Genomic DNA, 19,428 nt, shown 5'->3' with positions numbered 1-19,428 from the left:
ACAGGTTGCCACCCCGCTGCTTGGCAGGGCCGTCCAGAGGCGCCCCGGGGATCCGAAGGCAGCCACGCTCGCACCTCGCCCAGCGTCCTAGAGGAAACTCTCAGCTTCCTCCTCTTCCTTTCCTCTCCCTTGGCTCCGGGCCCAGTCTGCTCCAAGGCTGGGCAGGTGACGCCAGCCGGTTGGGTTTCTGGGTGTCGTGGGGCCCTGCCCCTCTGTGCCCAGTGCGTTGGCCTGCCCCTCCCGCCAGGTGTCGTTAATTGCCCTGCCTCCGTCATCGTCACGAGTGTGTTTAAATCGTCCCCATCGTCACTGTTGCTCCCTCCTGGGTCACGGAAACTAACCTCCTGTTTGTCAGATTTGGTGTTCCTGGGGCCTGGCTCCTCTCCTCCCGGGCCTGGTGATGGAGGCTCAGGGAGCGGGGCCCCTCCTGTCACAGCTCCATCTGTCCCCATGTCCTCATCCTGGCCGGACCTTGTCTGTTTCTGCTTGCTTGGGTGAAGGGGCCATCTGTCCGTCTAGCCATCTGTCTTGTGTTGTGGAAAGGTGTGGGCACCGTCTCTCGAGGGCGCGAGGGAGAAGGGGCAGATGCAGCCCCTTAAGGCTGTGGCGAACCCACAAGGGTCGGGGTGGGGGCTCTGGCTTTGACTGAAAGTGACATCCCTTTCCACCCTAAAAAGTGACAGGGACTGCTCTGGAGGGAGCAGTGTGCTCGGGGGGGGGGCCTTCCCGTGCCTCTCCCCTGTACCCCTCAAAGAAGGTGATTTGGGGCTGGGGCTGGGGGGCGTACAGGTAAGTGTTGGGTATCCGGTGATACATTTTGGCAGAGGAACGTCACTGTAGGGACACCACTCCCGACAGCTGCCCCTCACGGGGAGCACACACGTGTCAGCCTCCTAAAGGTACACCCCAGCCAGTTACCAAAATAAGGCACACCGATGACAGTCACCTGCCTGACAGGTACCCTCTGAGGGTCACCTACCTGGGGGGGGGGGCATATCTCTGTAGTTACCTGTCTTGGGGGTATGCTCTTGAGAGGCACCCCTAGGTGGGAGTTTACACCTCTCACAATTACCCTTCTGGGGTACACCCCATGGTCACCTTGTCAGGGACCCTAGGCAGGGCATCAGGAAAGCCCAACTCTGCCCGGACCGGGGACAGAAGGCTGCAGGGCAAGGAGAAGGAGTCAGGGGCTGGGTGGGGACTGCCCTCCCCTGTAGGTTCTCATGATTTTTCTCCCCAAGGGTCTTCAAGGAGAGCGAGGCCTCAGGGGCCTGACAGGAGAGAAGGGGGAACCGGTAAGAGGGGGCTGGCAGGGGAAGGAGACGGATCAGGAACCCTGGGGAAACAGAAGTTGGGCCCCCAGGGATGAGTGGAAGATGGGAGGGGGACTCCTTTTGAAACTCCCTGCCCCTGATCCCTCAGATTGGGAGGTTTTCACGCCCCCCACCCAGGGATCAAAGGAGGCTGATCTCCTTGTACCTTGACTCCCCCCCGGAAGGGGCAAACAGACTTGCCCCCTGGCTTCTAGCAGCATCCTGGGGGCTCTTCTCCCTCCCTCCTCCTGCAGCATTTAGCTGTTCCTTCCATACCCTACTCCCCCCCCTCCCCCCACCCCCCCACCACCCTGTCCTCATCCTCCCTGCTCTGGGCCTTTTCCTCTGCCTCAGCTCCCAGGGTCCTGGCCAGGCTGGCACCTGTCATCCAGCCCCAGCCTTGCAGTGGCGGTCTCGACCAAAGAAACCTGGGCCTTTGGGAACGGGTCCAAGGTGGTGGCTGTCGTGGGGTGGGTGTGTGTGCCTCCCGAATTGGCAGATCAGGCATCCTGGCTGCGGCTACGCTTTTTGCCCGGGGAGGGGTTCATAATGTCTACCTTTCTTTGTAGGGTCCTCCAGGGCAACCTGGTTACCCAGGTGCCATGGGCCCCCCAGGACTGCCTGTGAGTAAGGGGATGCTGGCTCTGGAGGTAGCAGAGCCTGGGGATGGTGGTCAGGACAGGACCAGGCTGGGGCATCCCCCAGCAGCTCCCTCCCTTCCAAGCATACCAGCCTGTCCCTCTGCCAGGCTGTCCCTGGAGAGGTCCCCAAAGTCCCTTTGGTAGTGCAGCTTGGCCCTGCCCCTCCACTTTGCGAGTCTGCTGCAGCCGCTGCACACAGAAGGCCAGATTCTCAGAGCACACAGACCCCAGCCCTGAGATCTGCCCCTGGGGGGTGGGGGGGGGGGTGGGGCAGGAGAGCTGGGGAAGCCAAACCCATGCAGGAGGCTGCTGGGTGGGCGGGTCCCGCTTTCCACTGGGGGCCACAGCGGCGGGTGGGAAGCAGCCCCCCTCCTCCTCCCCCTGCCGTCATCATTGGTGCCATCTGCCTGTAAGTGCCAGCCTGTGCCAGCTGCAGTCTCCACCCCTCGCATTAGCGCCATGACGGGCGGGCCACGGGGCTAATTCAGCTCTCTCTCTGCTTGCTTGTCAGGGCATCAAGGGGGAGCGGGGCTACGTCGGGCCCCCGGGAGAGAAAGGAGAATCGGTGAGTCTCAGCTCAGGGCAGGAGGAAGGGATCCAAAGGGAGCAGTCCCTGCCCCGCCTCCACCTCCACCCGAGGAGACTTTCCCAGCAGCCTGTGAAGGGGGAGACAGGACCCCTGCTTCCCTGCCCCCCTGAGTCCCTCCAGCCGCAGCTCAAGCAGGCAGCGCAGGCTGGTTGCTGCGGAGGCGGAGGGGAGGCTGGAAGGAGGATCCCAGCAGGTTTTGCGGAGACGGGCTAGGGGCTGGCTGGCCACGGCTGCCAAGGGGCAGGGAGCCTGGAATCGGTGGGCAGGAGAATCTCCTTCCCCCCCACCCCGCCCCGCCCCACAAAGGCAGGCAGGCGGGCAGGACAGCCTGGGGAGAGGCAGGCCTGGAACCCTAGATCCAGCGTGGAGCCTAGCCTGACCCCGCAAGCCCTGAGCGACCCTTCCCAGCCCGGGTGAGGGCAGGAGCTGGGGCTGTTATCAGGCGAGGACATCACATCCGTGAGGTTATCCCTGAGGCTCAGGAAGTGGCATGGCTCACCCAGCATGCTGCAGCTAGTTAGCGAGTTAGGGCAGAGCCTGGACTGGAACCCAGGTCTGTTTGTGGCCAACCTGCCAAACCTTAGTCTTATCTTCTGTTCACACATCGGGCCCCGGTGGGATACAGCAAACCCCACGTGCATTTATGCAATAACGGACATTTCTCATGGGCCTTCTGGGTGCTAGGCTCTGCTGTGAGGGTGCTGCAGTGAACAAAACAGGCACTTGTGTCCCTTCACCGCAGGGAGCTCACATTCCAGCGAGGGAGGCAGATAACCGATGAATAAGCCAATACACATAAATGATGAGAAAGCAACAGAGAAGATAGAGCAGGGCAAGGGGCTGGACTGGTGTATGGGGTGTCAGTAGGCCGAGGATTGGGAGATCTGTCTGAAGAGGTGGTGTTTGAGCAGAGCCCTGAATAGAGTTGAGGGCGGGGAAGACACGTGGCTATCTGTCCTGGAGAATCCCACAGTGGGAGGCCCTGGGTGGGGGCACGTTGGAAACAGATTGGAGCCATCTAATCCCTGGGTAAGGTTTTAACGGCCCTGGAAAGGATGGGGGTAATGGTAGGCATTCTAGGTAGAAGAGACAGCTGTGCAAAGGCCCAGGGGTATGAATGTGTAGAGTATGTTTAGAGAACAGCGGTCTGACCAAGCAAGGCAGAAAATAAGACAGGGAGAGGGAAGCGAAGCAGGAAAGGGTGGTTGGTGCCAGATCACGGGATGCCTCAAAACCCAGCACTGGTGGAAATTGGGCACCTCATTCAGTGGGACAGAGGGGAGCCCTGGAAGGTTTTGGAGCGAGTGTTATAATCAGAACTATGTTGGAGAAGAAAAGATGGCAGCCAGTTGCTGGCTGGATTGACGTGAGCCAGGAGGTGGCAGGACTAGTTAGAAGACTGGTTCAATAGCTCAGGCAAGAGAAAGGAAGTCGGGGCGAACCAGGGGGAAGTGTCCTGACAGCTTGGAGGGACCTCCCACCACATCCCTTGCATCTACTCTCTGCCCTGTCCCCTGCCCCGTCCCCTGATCTCCCACGTACCCTAGTCAGAGTGACTGATTCCGCTCCTTTGTGTCCCCAGGGCCCACCAGGATCTGAAGGCCTCCCAGGTCCCCCAGGCCCAGCAGTGAGTAAAGGAGGAGACGGGAGAGTGGACATGGGGCCCCCTGGTCCTGGTCCAGCCCTGGGGTCTAAGGGCAGAAAGACTGGGTCCTAGCTTCATTGTTCTCTGTGGCGACAGGGTCCCCGAGGAGAGCGAGGACCCCAAGGGAATTCGGGAGAGAAGGGCGACCAGGTGAGTGACCACAGGACCTGGCTGGCTGTCCTGACCGTGAGGGATGGCTTGGGGGGTGGGGGTGGGCACAGGGAAGGGGTCCCAGAGGCTGGGTCCTCTCCCTGATGGCCACCCTCATGTGTGGAGCGGTGACCAGCTCTAGCCTCCAGCCCTCACCCGCCCTTGTGTTGCAACCTCCCAGCTCATGGCTCGAGTTTCACCTGCCGGTCATCTTGGGCAGAGTGGAGGGCAAGGCCCCATGGCTCGAGGCAGCCTCACCCTGTCACTCTTTCCATTTGGGCAGCCAGGCGGGAGGGAGTGGGCGGCTCAGCAAACTGTCCCTCGCTTCTTCCTCTAGGGATTTCAAGGCCAGCCAGGCTTTCCCGGCCCACCGGTGAGTGGAGACACAAAGCCAGTTCTGTCTGATGTGATCCTGTTTGGGAGGGGTAGGCCTGGCCAGGCCAGGCTGGGCGAGGATGGGCCTGGGGAGGGGAGGGAAGAGGCATGGGAGGAACGGCCTGGGTGGCCAGGCCTGATTCCAGGAGCCGGGACCTGGAGGGCAGAGCCTCCTGGGTGGGCCCCGGACCAGCAGGCCAGCCAGCAGTAATGCTCCTGGGTGGTGTTTCTAGGAAGTCAGAATGCATCGCATTAACCACAGTGAAGCAGACCCAGGTGGAAGAAGGAAGGAGAGCTCCCCACCCCCCCCAAGCCCCGCTCTCATCCTCGCCTGCTCCTTTGTTGATACAGGGTCCTCCTGGATTCCCGGGCAAAGCTGGAGCACCTGGCCCCCCCGGCCCACAAGCGGAGAAGGTGAGCAGGACCCCAAGGTGAGGTGGCCGCAGCCGCAGGTCTGAGCCATGCAGCTCCCACACCCCGTTCCACCCCCACTACCAGCCCTTTGGAAATTCAAGGAGTCGCTCCGTTACGTCAAGGGTGGGGAGAGAGATCTCCAGCCTCGGCTCATCAGCTGCCCCTGGGCAACAGACCAGTGGCCCCCAAGCCCAGGATACCCGCTGGCCTTTGTGCCGCCAGAGTCCCCGCCTGGTGGGGATGAGGCAGGGGGCGTAGTCAGAGGCGGGGACTCAAGGGGGAGGGGGAGGAGCTGAGCGAAGGAGGGGAGCACATCCAGACTGGAAACCCCACAGCCCTGAAGCCAGAGCAGCTTGGCCATTTGCCTTCTGGGTCTGACAACAGCAGGAAGGAAGCATGCTCAGATTGTCCCCAGGGGCCCAGGGGGGCCAGGCATGGCCTATGAGCTGATGACAAGGGTCAGAAGGACAGCAGCCTGGGAAGCCCCTGCGCTGGCTGCCCTGGGTTTGGAGACTAGCTCTGCCGTGGCCTGGGGGCTGGCACTCCTGTCTCCGCCCAACCCTTGGGCTCCCCAAATGTGATGGCTGGGTAGTGTAATGAGGCCCCAAATTGACTTCTAAGCTTGGGGTGGGGGTGGGGCGTTTATGACCCAAAGGGAGAGGCAAGAGGCCTACAACTTCGGACAGAGCCTCTTTCCTCTGAAAACACACGCCGCACAGCTCTCAGAGCTAGAAGGGACTGCTGAAAGGGCCACCTTGGTCTAACTTCTCACTGTCCCGGTGAGGAAACGAGGCTCAGAGAGGTTAGGGGCGTCCCAGGGGCACACAGCAAAATAGCAACAGAGCTGAGACTTCTCTCCCAGCCCAGGTGAGCCCCCAGGAGCCTCCCCGCCTCCCCAGAGCCAGCACGCCTATCAGCCGCATTAGAGGCGGTGGTGGGTGTCACCTCCCTTCTCAGTGGGAGCCCCTGCCGGAGCCCTCCGTGCTGGCTCTGTACCCCCAGCACTGCCTGCTCTCCTTAGGCTGGTCACTGCAGAGAATCCCAAACCTCTGGCCAGTGGTTCTCTGTCCCGACTCCCTGTGGGACTGACATTTTCTGGGGCTGTGCTGACCCCTCCTGGTAGCCGATGGCATTGCAATGCCACGGGGGGGCTTTCCTCCCCACCCCCCCATGGGAGGGTGAGGGGTGTCTCTAGCTAGATCATTTCCCCTTGGCCAGCTCCACAGCCACTGCTCCAGGGCAGCTGCCCTCTCTCCCCTGGGGTACCCAGCAGCCCTCCACACCAAGCTGCTTGCCTCCTCCCTTCTCCGGTGAACATTCTAGCTCACACCTTGGTTCTCATCACTCCCCTGCTTTGAACCATCAGTGGCTGCCCAGTGCCTGTCGCAGTGGTTCCCAGACTTTATGTTGAAGTTCCTGAGCCCTGTCATCACACAGAAGCTCCCGTGAACTCTCAATCAGATATGAGTGGAGCTGCTCTGACTGAGGCGGGAGCAAGGGTCTTGGGTCCCACCCTCTGGGCTCCCACTTTGTGCCCCCATCTCTGACGCTCCTCCAGGAACCCCCAGGGCTCTGAGGAGTACAGTGTGAATAACACTGGTCTGTCGGATAGACTCTGGCACGGTGTTCCGGGCACACCCCCCGTCAGGCTCTACCTAGAGCCTCCAGGCTTGCCTCCCACCCCTCCTGTCACACTGGCTCCCCAGACATCCTGGCCAGGCCAGGCATGTGACCACTTCCAAATCTGCATCGTTCTCTGAAGTTCCCTCCGGCAGGCTCTTTTCTACTTGTCCACTTGCCTGAATCCCACCTATCCTTCAGAGTCTAGCATCTGGTGACGCTTCTGTGACACTTTCCCTGACCCCTGGCCAGAGTGAGCGGCCCCCTCTTCCGAGCTGGACTGTGAGCTCCTTGAGGACAGGGAAGAATCAGAGGCTATATAGTGCTTGGCACTTTGTGGGGACCGACGCGCGCTGAATGTATGCCTTCAGTCAGTACACGTTCCTGCACACCCACTGTGCCAGTCCCGGGGTCAACCCTGAAGAAGGTGCTAGACCGAACAGGCTCTGTCCCTTCCTCATATCACAGTGCAGAAAGAGGGATGCTTTGCAGACAAAGACAGATCCTTCTGGGGGAGTGGTGTGGAATACATCCAGCAGAACTGGGGCTGCAAACCAGCGGTCCTGACTTCCAGTAATCATCAGAACCCGGCGCCTAGGGCCTCATCCCCCAGGGGTGGGGGCTTGGGGGGGGGGGGTGGGCAAGGCCCTGCTGACTGTGTTGTGGGGGTCGGCTCCTTTCCAGGGCAGTGAAGGCATCCGAGGCCCACCAGGCATGCCTGGTCCCCCTGGGCCACCAGGATCGCCTGGGATCCAGGTGAGTGTGTGTCCCCTTGGCCTGCCAGGTACGTGCGGCGTGCATGCGTGGGTACGTGTGCCTGCATGTGTATGCATGCCTGCATGTGTGTGTGTCTAATCCGGGTGGGAGCTGGGTGAGCGGTGGACAGGGTGGAGGGGCTGGGTCAGGTATCTTACGTCCTGGGGCTCCGGCAGGCATGCACACATTCCTTTTTCCTGTTTCTAGGGCCCTGCCGGCCTGGATGGTCTGGATGGGAAGGACGGCAAGCCTGGCTTGAGGGTGAGAGGATGGGCACCCTTTCCCTTCTCTTTCCTCCTCCAAGAGCCAAAGTCAATGGAACCCCGATGAAGGAAACGGAATCCCCTCCCCCACACCCCTGCCTTCCCTCCACCTGCTCCTGGCCACACCCCCCTTCTCTGATGGCACCGGAGGCCTTGGTTCCTTGGTTCTTCTGGTAGCCTTAACCAGCTGGGATGAGCCGGGTCTCACCAAAGGCAGGCAGTGAAGGGGGTGGGTTTATATTCAGAAATTCAGGATACTAAAGATACTAGGCCGGGTGTCAGAAAAACAGGCCGCAGACCTGGCAGGACCTGAGCAGCCCTGGATCCCTGGGTCTGGTGCTGCTGGGGAATGTGAAAGGGATGCGACATGGCAAAGGGCAGAGCATCAGAGTCAACCCCCTTCTGTACCCAAAAGAAGGAAAATCGGGGCTCAGAGAGGGCTGGGATTCACTCAGGGTCCACAGCCAGTCAGAGACCAAGCCCAGCTTGGATTCTTCCCTCTGCCTCCCATGACATTCCCTCCATCCTGGGATAGCCGGGGGAGGGGCTGCCGAGAGGGAAGACAGTGGGAAATGAGTGCTCATCCTGTCTCAATGCTCCTGGTCTCTTCCACAGGGGGACCCAGGCCCTGCTGGCTCTCCTGGACTCATGGGACCCCCGGTAAGTTGAGCTGCAGGAAGGAGTTGGGAGCGGGGAGGTCCCGAAGCTGACGGGTGCGGGCTCTGCCTTAGAGGGTGGGCAGCCCGAATCCAGATCCTCTGGGGACCAGGTTGTGACTTTGGATGGGTCTGATTCCTTCAACCTGAGGAAGGAGGCAAGGGTAGTCGCCTCTGCTTGAGGCGAGGGCCGTGGCAGCCTCCCACTTTTCCTTCCAGGGCTTCAAGGGAAAAACGGGACACCCTGGCCTCCCAGGACCAAAGGTAAGGAAGGGCCTGGCGACTTCTGCCAAGCAGGTTTTCTCGGCCATACCCAAGGCCTGACCCCAGGCAGACATGGCAGCCTGGCACCAGTGCGCTGAGACGCCATCCCAGCATCCAAGCCTCCTGAGACCACGGGGGCCTAGCGGATCGGGTCAGGCTCTGCCGTCCACCAGCCCGAGAGCATCCGAGGGCTGCTGGCCAGAGTCTGGGCAGGGGGCAGGACTCCTCGGATGTGGGGTCGCCTTGGGGCTGGGGGAGCCAAGTAGAGGTCTGTCGAGTTCCAGCTGGCCCTCTCTCTTGCAGGGTGACTGTGGGAAACCAGGGCCCCCAGGCAGCAGTGGCCGACCAGGAGCAGAGGTAAGGGCTGAGGTCCACACGTGCTACCTTCGGGCAGCCTTTGGGGCTCTGCTGAGTCCAAGACTTACTGGCCAAGGGGCTGCCTTCCCTCCTGGGCCTTCTGGGGGAAGTTTTGCCCCAAGATACACACCCTCACCTCCTCCTTCCTCCTGCAACTGGTTCCCCTCCCTGCAGGCTGTTGGATCACTCACCTAAAAAGCAGGGCCTGGCCTTCTCAGGCTGGGGGCTCTGATATCTGTCTCCAACAATACTCGTGGGCAGGACTGGTCCCTCAGGCCCCAGAAAGCGTGGGCCTGGAGGCCAGGACTCAGCTCAGGTCCTCTATCAGTGTCCTACCTGCTCTGCTCAGCCTCCTTCCCACTAACAACCCCGTGTGTGTAAGTCTGTTTCTGTATTGCTTTTTTTTTTTTTTTTTTTCTGGCTCCTATAGGGTGAGCCTGGTGCCATGGGACCTCAGGGAAGACCCGGCCCCCCTGGCCATATTGTGAGTTAAACCATTTTTGCCTCTGCCTCTATTAGAGTTAGGATCCTCTTGGGGCTGGGGTGGGCAAGCCGGTGATGGCCTGAAAGAACTGACCACAGGGGCAGCCCTACAGAGCAGTAAGGGGCCTTGGGCTCACCTAATCCAGTGGTCCCCAGGCTTTCTGCCATTTTCTTATTTTCTGGGCACGTTTGAGTTTACTGATCAAACAAAGATCATTCAGTTATTCGACAAACAATAATTGAGCACCTGCTCCATGCCAGGCACTGTTCCAAGCATTGGGCTGTGGCAGGGAGCGAGACAGACAAGGTCCCCTGATCCCAGAGCTTCCACGCAGGCCCGACAAACAAACAAATGAATGCGAAAGCTTCAGGCAGCCATGTGATGTCACCGGGAGGGCCTGGGAGGCGCCTTTAGAGGAACCTTTACTGCAGAAGTGGCATTTGAGCCGAGGCCTGAATGACAAGAAGGGGCCATCTGTCCAGCAGTCTGGGGGGAGAACGTCCAGGCAGGAGTCGGGGGGGGGGGGGGGCAGGGGCGGGGGAGGGCAGCTGACGCAAGGAGCCCGAGGCAGGGAGGGGCCCGGTGTGTCCGGGGAGCTCCAAGGTCAGCGTGGCTGGAATGGAGTTTGAGAAAGGCATGAGTGGGAGCCAGAAAGCTATGCTTCCAGAGGACCTGGTGACGACCTCGGACCTTGGAGGACCTCAGGAGGCGAGGGGCACGGGTGGCAGCCGAGGTGTCCCTGGATGGTGGATGGTCGGGTGGAGCTGGGGTGGCAGATGGGCTGTGTTTGGAGTACTTGCTGCCGACTTGGATGGGGGAGGGGCGGGGAGCGGTGGAGGGAGAGGAGCCAGGGATGACTCCTGCGCGTGGGTGGGCGGCTGGGTGCATGGGTGGTGCACTTACAAAGGTAAGACGACTTGGAGAGGACAGTTATTAAGCAATAATGAGTTTCCCATCTGAATTTACTCCTCAGTAACATAGATGGCTGCCTATGGGCGCCTTTGATCAGTGTGACAGCTAGAGCTGATGGGGTTCCTGAGCAAAGGAAACACTCTGGCGTTTGATTGCAGCCCTGTTGTGGCAGATGTACAGTTTCCAGGAGGCTTCTGGAAGTGTTAAAAATAGCTCATGATCAAAAAGAGGAACTCTCGGGTCCTCATCAGTGCGTGTATGGATCTCAAGGGGTCTAGCGGCCCCGGATTAGGGACCCCAGGTCCAGCCTAGTCCCTGTTCACACTGCAGATGAAAGGAGCCACACACTGATTTGTGATCCCATTGAAGACTCATCGGGGGGCTGGGGAGAGGGGGCACAAGTTTCCTCCTCTCACCTCTGTCTGCCCAGCTTCAGCCCCTGCTCCGTGCCAGTCCCGGTGCCGGGCATTCCTGCCCCCAGAAGACTTGTGATGAGCGGAACAGAGTCCGTGCCTCCAGAACTTTCCATCTGGGAGTGTGGAGGGACATGCTGGGAGAGAGACCTGTGTGCCCTGGGCTTCAGAGGGGTAGCTCTGGCCAGGGAGCTGGCACTTGAGCTGACTCAGAGCTCAACTTGACTTGACCTTGAACTTGACTCAGAGATGGGGATGGCATTCCAGCCCCGCCCCAGCCCAGCAGGGTGACAGCACTCTGTGTGTTGAGTCCCACCGCTCTCTAGGGACAGCAGAATGGGAGACCCAAGGCCTGAGGCCAGGCTTATCCACTGGGTCTCTGGGGTTCAAGTTGAGCCCCTGCTTCTCCCACAGAACAGGAGGAGAGGAGCTAGGAGGGCCTCAGAAGACCCCAGGCCCACATAGTTAACCTTCAGGCCTTTGCCCCCCGCCCTCGGCTCTGGCTGTGGTTTCCAGATCATCCCTTTGGCACAGCCCAAGATGAACCACTCAGTGCACGGCAGGCGTGAAGGTCCTGTGAGCTCGGGGACCCCCCCTGGGTGTCAGCTCTGGCACAAGTTTTTTGGGAGAAGCTCAAGTGCAAGACCAGAAGTGAAGGAAGGTTGAGGGAAGAGGGATGGAGTTGCTGAAGTTCTGGGCCTGTTCCTGCCTTTGGTCCCTCGCTGCCTCCTGGGGGGGCCTTATTATCGGAGACTCTTTCCATCCCGCTGTCTTCATGTTTCTTTAGGGGCCACCGGGACCTCCAGGCCAGCCGGGCCCAGCTGGGATCTCTGCAGTGGTGAGTGATCTACTCCCCTCGTCCCTCCCTCCCTCCCAGGACTCTGGCTGGGGCTTCTTTCACAGAGGGGGGTGGTGAGAACAATTTGTGCCTGTCCTCCTCCTTCCCTGCCTTCAGCCTCTCCCACCTCCTGGGTCTCCCCAGGTGGCATTCAGTAAAGGCCTTTGGAGAGGGCTGGAGGCCATCACAGGCCCCTGCCTCAGGTTCAGGCCACGCCACCCTGCCCCACAGGGCCTGGGGGGTGGGTGCATGGTCCCTGGCATACAATCACGCCCGCCTCTCTGCTCTGTGGGGTTCACTGCCGTCTCTCCCTTCCCCTCTCACCACCCACCTCCCTTCTCTCCAGGGCCTAAAAGGAGACCGGGGAGCCCCTGGAGAAAGGGGCATGCTAGGCCTTCCAGGCCAGCCTGGGACCCCCGGACACCCTGGCCCCCCGGTAAGACCCCACATCTTACTGCACAGCCCCGAGGGAAAGGGACATTTGGCTTTGTCAGTCGAGCACAGCCCCACGCATCTGGGGTCTCCAGGGGAGGAGAGGCGGTTAGCAGGGAAGATGGCAGCCCGACGAGATCACATCACATCTGGAAGAAAGGACAAGTTCTGCAAGCCAGCGCTTGCCAAGCGCACCCCAGGCCGCTGCCTCTGACCATGCACCACCCTAGGGGTCAGGCCGGGGAGACTTGGCGCCTGTTCTGCCCCTGCCCTGCCCCCTCCCTGGGGGAGCTCTCCGGTAACCACAGAGAATCTGTGCATGTCAGGAGCCAGAAATGCAGAGCCGTTATCACAGCCCTCTCTGCAACTCGCAAACCGGTCCTTGGTCTCAGCTAGTGTTTAGTACTAAGACCTATGACATGTGGGTCACCGACAATGCACTGAATGGTGAGCCAAGTGCTTGACATTTGGTCATTTAATCCGTACCGCAATCCCGTTTAGTAGGTCTGATTGTTCCCATTTTACAGATGAGAAAACCAAAGCTCAGCAAGGTTAAATAGGTTGCCCACCGTCACATAGCTAGCGAGTGGAAAAGCCTGCCGGATTCCTGAACTTGCGTCGTCCTTAGCCACTCTACAATACTCCCTCTTTCCAAGGTTCCAGACGGTTGACCCACATCAGGTGGATGGATTGCCAGTCTCAGGGATGAACTCTCCTGGGGAAATTGAGGCAGGAGCCCAGGTCTCCTAGCCCCCGGGTCGGGGGATTTTCTTCTGGGAGCAGTGGCCATGACCCTGGAGCTGGTGGCCTCGATGGGGTGGACGACTCCTGCCCGTGCGGGGGTGATGGTTGGTGCATCCGCCAAGAGGGTCGAGTCTCACCTACTCACGCGGATTCTCGCCAGGGCCCCGGGGCAGGCGGGTCCCTCCAAGCCTCCGTCCCTCCCTGCCTGTAGGCTCAGGAGCCTCCAGGGTCCCTAGCTGAATCTGCCAGTTGCCTTGCAATCCCAGATTCCTCTTCCCCACAATCATACCAGAAGCAGGCTGGGCCCAGGGTGTGTGGCCTGTCCTGTCCTGGGGAGGGAGCAGGCTCAGGCCACCCTGGCCTGTCTCCGGGACCTCACTGAGGACAGAGGTTCACAATTACCGCCTTTGTTTGGCAAACGTGTAACAGAAACTCACAGCTAGGGATCCCGCGAGATTCTGGGACCTCAAGCCAGGAGCCAGGCAGGCGCAGTCTGCTTGTCCCTTGCATAGCGCAGTCAGGGAGGCGGCCCAGGCTGCCAGCGTGGGGCTCCAGGACAGGCTGGAGTGTGGGGTGGGGTTCTAAGTTTCCATGGCCTGTGTCCAGAGCGGCTGAGGGTGAGGGCTAGAGGATCATGGTTCCTTCGTGGCACAGGGGCTGGGCATGCGTAGCGGGTAAGGGGAGCCAGATGCCATGCTGGGGTGGTGCTGATGGCTTTTTACCACTCTCTACTCCACAGGGTGAGCCTGGCGCGGACGGTGCAGCTGGCAAAGAGGTACTGTTGTGTTGGGTTTCTCCTTCCCTTGGGGATGCTGCTGCTTGCCCCTCGCCTTGCCCCCACCCTGCTTCCTTCGCTCAGTAATCACTCCCTGAACGCCTTCCAATATGCCATGCGCTGGCCCTTTCATTCTGACTTCTCACCTCTTTTTGTCTGTGACAAGGGACCCAACCAACACGATGATGCCCTAGGGGACATCATTCTACCTTCTAGCTGTCAGCTAACAGAAGGGAGGCTGTCGCCCTTCCTCACCCAGAGCTCAGCTGGACACAGCCTGGGCCCTAGGGTTGTGACAGGTGGTCCTTTCATGACACCTGCCTCCCCAGGACGGCTCAGAGATGCTGCCTAGACTTGACCCCTGACTTTTGCTTTTCTCTAGGGACCCCCTGGAAAACAGGGACTTTATGGACCCCCTGGTCCAAAGGTGAGTGGGCACTGGCTGGTTTTGAGATGAAAAACTCACGAGTGATTAAGGCCAGCTCCAAGCTACGACTTTAGCCCTGGAGAGGAGACACAGGAAGGCCAGCGGGCAGGAAGAAAAAAGTGGGCAGAACTCAGAATTTGCAGCAACCTCATCTCTGAAAGTTTCTCACGGGGGCCTATTTCTTAGCTACGATTGGGAGGGTGGAAATCTCAAGTTCAGTCACTCATTGACCAGTTGATTGATTCATTCATGCTGCTGGCACCTGCTCCCTCTCATGTTCCAGGTCCTCTGTCCCAGCTTTGGCTAAACAGAGGTCTCTGAACAGTAGCCACTCACTTCGTCCAGCCACACTTATGCTAGGGCATGGCAAGCTTTACAGAAGATTAGACATAGCACCCAAGTCAGCCCGGGGAGTCAGGGAGGCTGTGCATAGGACAGGAGCATTTCAGCTGAGCAGGAGGAGTGAGCCGGGTAGAAGGAGGGAGAGGGCATTCCGCGCAAGGAAGGCTAAGACAGCGTGGCTGAAGCAGAGACTTATAAGCAGTGAGGCATGGCTGTAGGTTCGAGGGCAGGGAGATGAACCTGGAAAAGAGGTGATGGGAACCACATCGTGAATGATCTTGAATGCCTGGCCAAGGAATCAACTCTTTAGCCTGAGGGCGGCTGGGAGGCATCAGAATTTCTAAACAGGGAGTAACAGCATGAAGAACTGTCTTTTCGAAGGACCCGGACTGCTCTGGGAGCTGTGAGGCCAGGCAAGCTTGTAGGATGCTGTGACCACAGTCAGAAGAAGATGCCAGGGGCCGGGTGGGGGGATGGGGAGAGAGAGAGAGGGTGAGAGACAGAGAGAGAGGCTGATTGCTGAGACATAATAAGGTGGACTTGATAGTCCTTGGCAATGCTGGTTATGGCTTTCCTGTCCTTGTAGGGTGATCCGGGACCTTCAGGACAGAAGGGCCAGGCAGGAGAGAAGGGAAGAGCTGGCATGCCTGGTGGGCCCGGCAAGAGTGGCTCCATGGGGCCCGTTGGGCCACCGGGTCCTGCAGGAGAGAGAGGCCACCCTGGATCTCCGGGGCCTGCGGGGAGCCCTGGATTGCCCGGGGTGCCTGGCTCCATGGTAAGGGGAACGGCTGGCAGCCAGGGGCCCCGCCGCACAGAGCAGGCATCCAGGGTGGAGCAGAGACCATTGTAGAAGCCCCCGAGGGAAAGAGCATGACTCCCACATAGGTGGTTCTTAACCTTGCTTGGGAGAGCCGGGAGGCGTGGGAACCCTCTCCCCAGGAAAATGCACTGATCCACAAAATGTTATGCACCAATTCGGGGCGGGGGCGGGGGGGAGGGGTAGGACCTTGGATTAAGTATCTGTGGGACGCTCCTAGAAGCTTTGTTCCCTTCCTTATCCTTTCTTTCCACAAAGTCTATTCCCAGGGGGAGAGTATCAGGCTTGGAAGGATAATTGAGGCAGGTTTTCTTTTCTTTTCTTTTTTTTTTTTTCCTCAGGGAGACATGGTGAATTATGATGAAATCAAGAGGTTCATCAGACAAGAGATCATTAAAATGTTTGATGGTAATTGGCAGCTGGCTGGGCGGCGGTGGGTGCTGCTGGCTTTTCCCCACTGTTTCTCTGCCCTGCCTTGGCCTCCTTTTCCTTTAGAGCCCAATCCTCCGCCCCAGACCCCTCCTCGCCCACTTACAGGCATATGTTCAATCAGACTTCAGACCTTCCTTATCACCTGCTCTGCCCTGAGATACAATGAATCTCCCTGCCCTCCCCGAGCCCCCACTGCAGCAGAGGAGACAGACAGGAAAGCTGAAATCAAACGAGTCTGCATGAAGCGAGCTCTAAATAGAGGGGCAAGCAGCAGCCATAGGCTAGCTGGTGTGGTTTCGCTTCTAAGCTTTTTTTCCCGTGCCACTCGTTCATCCGGCATGGCCGTGCTAGGGCCTGGGGAGAACGTGGCCCCTGTCCTGGTGGTGCTAGCCATCTTGCTCGGGAAGCAGACCTTGAATGCAAAGCAAGGAGTCCGGACCTTCTTGTGAAGCCAGCGGTAGACTAATGAGGGTGTTGGAGAAGAGGGAGGCCCTGATCGGGTCTGTGCTGTCGAAAGACCAGCGTGCAAAGGATGGTGAAGGCGAGGGCACGGGAGGCGTGTTCCTTGCTCTGACTGCCCTTTGAAGAAAGGCGGCTTTGGACTCCATGCTGGTGGCCCGTCTGCATCCGTCTGAGTCCCTGGGACACCCTGGGACCTGTCCCTGTGCTTTCTTACAGAGAGGATGGCTTATTACACCTCCAGGATGCAGTTCCCCATGGAGATGGCCGCAGCTCCGGGACGACCGGGACCCCCAGGAAAGGATGGGGCTCCGGGCCGGCCAGGCACTCCGGGATCACCAGGACTTCCTGGTCAGATCGGCAGAGAAGGACGCCAGGGTGTGCCAGGAATGAGAGGTAGCTCTGCCCTCCGGTGCCCCCGAGGTGCACATGTGACTCTTTGGGGCAGACAAGAGCATTGCATGAGGTCCATTGTGAATATGATATTTGTGTGTATGTGTGTGTTTCAAATAATCTCACTGGGGTGTCATTTCTCCGCTCAGGAATAGGACTTATTTTATTCCTTTTGTCTCAGGATTGCCCGGTACCAAAGGTGAAAAGGGGGACATTGGTATTGGCATGGCTGGCGAAAATGGTCTCCCCGGCCCCCCAGGTAGGAAGAGCCAGAATCTGAGAGCATGAATCTCAAGCAGCTGGTATCTGCTTTCCTTATGTTCCTTCTACAGCACAATATAGTTGTGTAGAACCTCAAATAACTACAGGTCTACCACGGTAATGCCAGTGTGTGCCGGGGGCGGTGGGGGGAGCAGAAGGCCCAGGGCCCATCCCCAGGTCCTAAACTGGGCTAGCAGGACACAGGGGAAGACAGCCAGATATGGTGGGGCCAGTGAATGAGAGTTCATGTCCTGCTCGGCGCCACGCTGGCTGTCGAACCTTGACAAGGTCGCTAAGTCAGGCTGCATAGCCTAAAAGAGAAGTGACCAAAGCCCGACGGCCTGGCTCTGAGACCCAGCCTCCCTGAACACTCGAACTCCCAAGTGTGCAATCTCTCTGAGCCTGTGTCCTCATCTACAAAATGAGGTAATCGTTTCTTTCTCACGGAATGGTCGTGAAGATTCATCGAATTATGCATCAGAAGCGCTCGCCTGGTGCCTGGCATGTGGAAGCTCCCAATAAAACCAGCCAGTAATGTTGTTACTGTTAAATTAACGGAAGGATCAGATCAGGTGTCTGTGAAAACCTGTTACAGCCTGACAAATATTTACCAAACGTAAGGTGTTAGGTACCGTGACCATGATTTCTTCTTTGTCGCCTGGGTCTCCTGACCTCCCCTCTCTGACTCTTCCCTCCCTAGGTCCTCAAGGCCCTCCAGGGTATGGTAAGATGGGCGCGACCGGACCCATGGGCCAGCAAGGCATTCCGGGCATCCCTGGCCCTCCGGGTCCCATGGGCCAGCCAGGCAAGGCTGGCCACTGTAACCCCTCTGACTGCTTTGGGGCCATGCCGATGGAGCAGCAGTACCCGCCCATGAAAAACATGAAGGGGCCTTTCGGCTGAAATCACGGCCTCCGTCAGATGAAGGATTCCATTGGGAATAAATGGCCGACACGTACAGGACTCTGTGATGGGTTGTGAATGTTTTGTGTTTCTTAATTGCTATTAATATTTTTTTACCAATAAATGAATAAAACTACATGCAACCCCACTTCCAGTGGGGTTCTCTGGTGCTGCCCCTGCCTCTCTGTCATCCCCCTTCTGTCGTGTGGTCCCAGGGTCAAAAAAGGGCATTTCCCACGTGTCTGTGGCCAACCAGTGGAGTCGTGGACTTGTGGGATGCTGCTGTACAGGGTGCCCCCAGCTCAGCTCTCCTCTCTCGATGCTTCGAGTCATGCTTCGGTCCTCTGTGGACTTCGGGTCCTGCCCTTCGTGGCGTGCCTCTCAAAGTCAGAGTGGGGGCATCACTCAGCCTGTCCTCACCAATGAGCCAAAAGCAGGTATGAAGGCCCAACTTAGGGCTCAGAAAGGCCCCTCCCGGTTTGCTTCCGAGAGAAACCAGTGCTCAGTTCCCCACCCACCCTCTGCCCACCCTTCTGACTTCTTGAGTGCGGCCCAGAGCCAATCCACGTTGCCCCTGGGGAAATGCCACCCAGCGCGGAAAGCTAGGCTTCAGCGCCCGGCCTAGGCGACCAGGGACCGCTTCTCTGGGAAATGAAATGGAACCTTCTGCCTGTACCGGTGCATGGCCCTGTCACCAGCTCTCCTGGACCCCAAATGGCATCTTTTGTTAAACCTTGTTCCTCTAACGCGTGTGGTGCTTTTCCCACACGTCTCAGCCGAGGCCTTCAGAAACAGGTTGCATCGGCGGAAAGGGCACAGGGGTCATGGGCAAGCCATGATCAGATCTAAGCGCAGGGTCTTCAAAGTCCGCTGGGAATTTGGTGATCTATCTGCCGTCTCCTTCTCAATATATAAAAAGGCCAGGAAGAAAAGAAGACCAAAAAAAAAAAAAAAAAAAAAAAAGAGAGCGAGAGAGAGAGAGAGAGCAAGTTGAATATTATGGAAACATTCCATCTCAAGCCTCTTCCTTCTGTCTTTTTCACATCTCTTGTGCTGATGGGCTGACTGCCCTGTGAGAAAGCAACAGGGCACGTCCAGAGGGACTTCTAAAGAAAGCCTTTTTACTGGTCCCAGCTTTCTGGAGGGTTTATTTAAGTTGGATAAACTTCAAAGGGATCACAGAGCAGGCTCAGAAATGTACCCAGAGTCTAGATGCTTATCCAAACTGCCTGAAGCCTTCAAACTGGCTGTCATCTCTCCGGAGCTGGCATGTCCAGCATAGTTCTGAAAACTCCCTCCTCCAGTAGGGCCCCAAATGCCGGGAGACCAGCCCACTGATGGCTTTTCTGAACCTTTGCCCTATTTTCCTCCTGCCAGGAGCAGAGGTGTGCCCGTGGCCAGGGGAATGAGATCAGGCAGGCTCTGGAGCACGCCTCGGTGTCTCCCATGATGCTTTTAGATTAACGAGGTGCCGATTCTTATTTCGTCCCTCATCAGCAATTCTCAGCTAACCCTGGTTCTAACATAAAACATGAAAAAGCAAACGCATCATATTTGCATTGAAGTAGCAGCCAGCATTGGACAGTGGATGAGGACAGATGTTAAAGCGTTCCCACTGGAAGGCCCGCTTCCACTTTCGGCCCAGTCTGCGAAGCGCTAACTGATGACTGGCCTCGTGATAAGGACATTGGCGTGAGTAGAGAGAGAAAAGCAGGACCAGCTGTTGGGTTGAGCGCATTGGCTTTGAAGGCCA

At 58.5% G+C, this 19,428-nt stretch overlaps 1 protein-coding gene across 7 annotated transcripts in view; it reads left to right on the top strand.

The window, feature by feature from the left end:
* Positions 1-17,811, top strand: part of COL16A1 (collagen type XVI alpha 1 chain) — a 49,749-nt gene extending 31,938 nt beyond the window's left edge. For 6 of the 7 annotated variants that reach the window (XM_045476473.1, XM_045476471.1, XM_045476467.1 and 3 more), the window contains 22 exons: positions 1,242-1,295; positions 1,883-1,936; positions 2,466-2,519; positions 4,126-4,170; positions 4,285-4,338; positions 4,676-4,711; positions 5,065-5,127; positions 7,432-7,503; positions 7,711-7,764; positions 8,382-8,426; positions 8,642-8,686; positions 8,990-9,043; positions 9,474-9,527; positions 11,640-11,690; positions 12,037-12,126; positions 13,606-13,641; positions 14,024-14,068; positions 14,997-15,185; positions 15,569-15,635; positions 16,338-16,514; positions 16,693-16,770; positions 17,473-17,811. In XM_045476473.1, the coding sequence (XP_045332429.1) occupies positions 1,242-1,295; positions 1,883-1,936; positions 2,466-2,519; positions 4,126-4,170; positions 4,285-4,338; positions 4,676-4,711; positions 5,065-5,127; positions 7,432-7,503; positions 7,711-7,764; positions 8,382-8,426; positions 8,642-8,686; positions 8,990-9,043; positions 9,474-9,527; positions 11,640-11,690; positions 12,037-12,126; positions 13,606-13,641; positions 14,024-14,068; positions 14,997-15,185; positions 15,569-15,635; positions 16,338-16,514; positions 16,693-16,770; positions 17,473-17,675 (1,620 nt within the window). In that variant the 3' untranslated portion in view covers positions 17,676-17,811. Of the gene's footprint in view, positions 1-1,241; positions 1,296-1,882; positions 1,937-2,465; positions 2,520-4,125; positions 4,171-4,284; positions 4,339-4,675; positions 4,712-5,064; positions 5,128-7,431; positions 7,504-7,710; positions 7,765-8,381; positions 8,427-8,641; positions 8,687-8,989; positions 9,044-9,217; positions 9,254-9,473; positions 9,528-11,639; positions 11,691-12,036; positions 12,127-13,605; positions 13,642-14,023; positions 14,069-14,996; positions 15,186-15,568; positions 15,636-16,337; positions 16,515-16,692; positions 16,771-17,472 lie in introns of those variants that run through there. The other variant, XM_045476474.1, reaches the window with a different exon arrangement.
* Positions 17,812-19,428: the final 1,617 nt, after the last annotated feature.

The sequence above is a fragment of the Leopardus geoffroyi genome, chromosome C1 (genome assembly GCF_018350155.1).
Source record: "Leopardus geoffroyi isolate Oge1 chromosome C1, O.geoffroyi_Oge1_pat1.0, whole genome shotgun sequence".
Classification (NCBI taxonomy): domain Eukaryota; kingdom Metazoa; phylum Chordata; class Mammalia; order Carnivora; family Felidae; genus Leopardus; species Leopardus geoffroyi.
The sequence above is the reverse complement of the archived record's forward strand: the minus strand, read 5'-3'. Positions and strand labels throughout refer to the sequence as shown.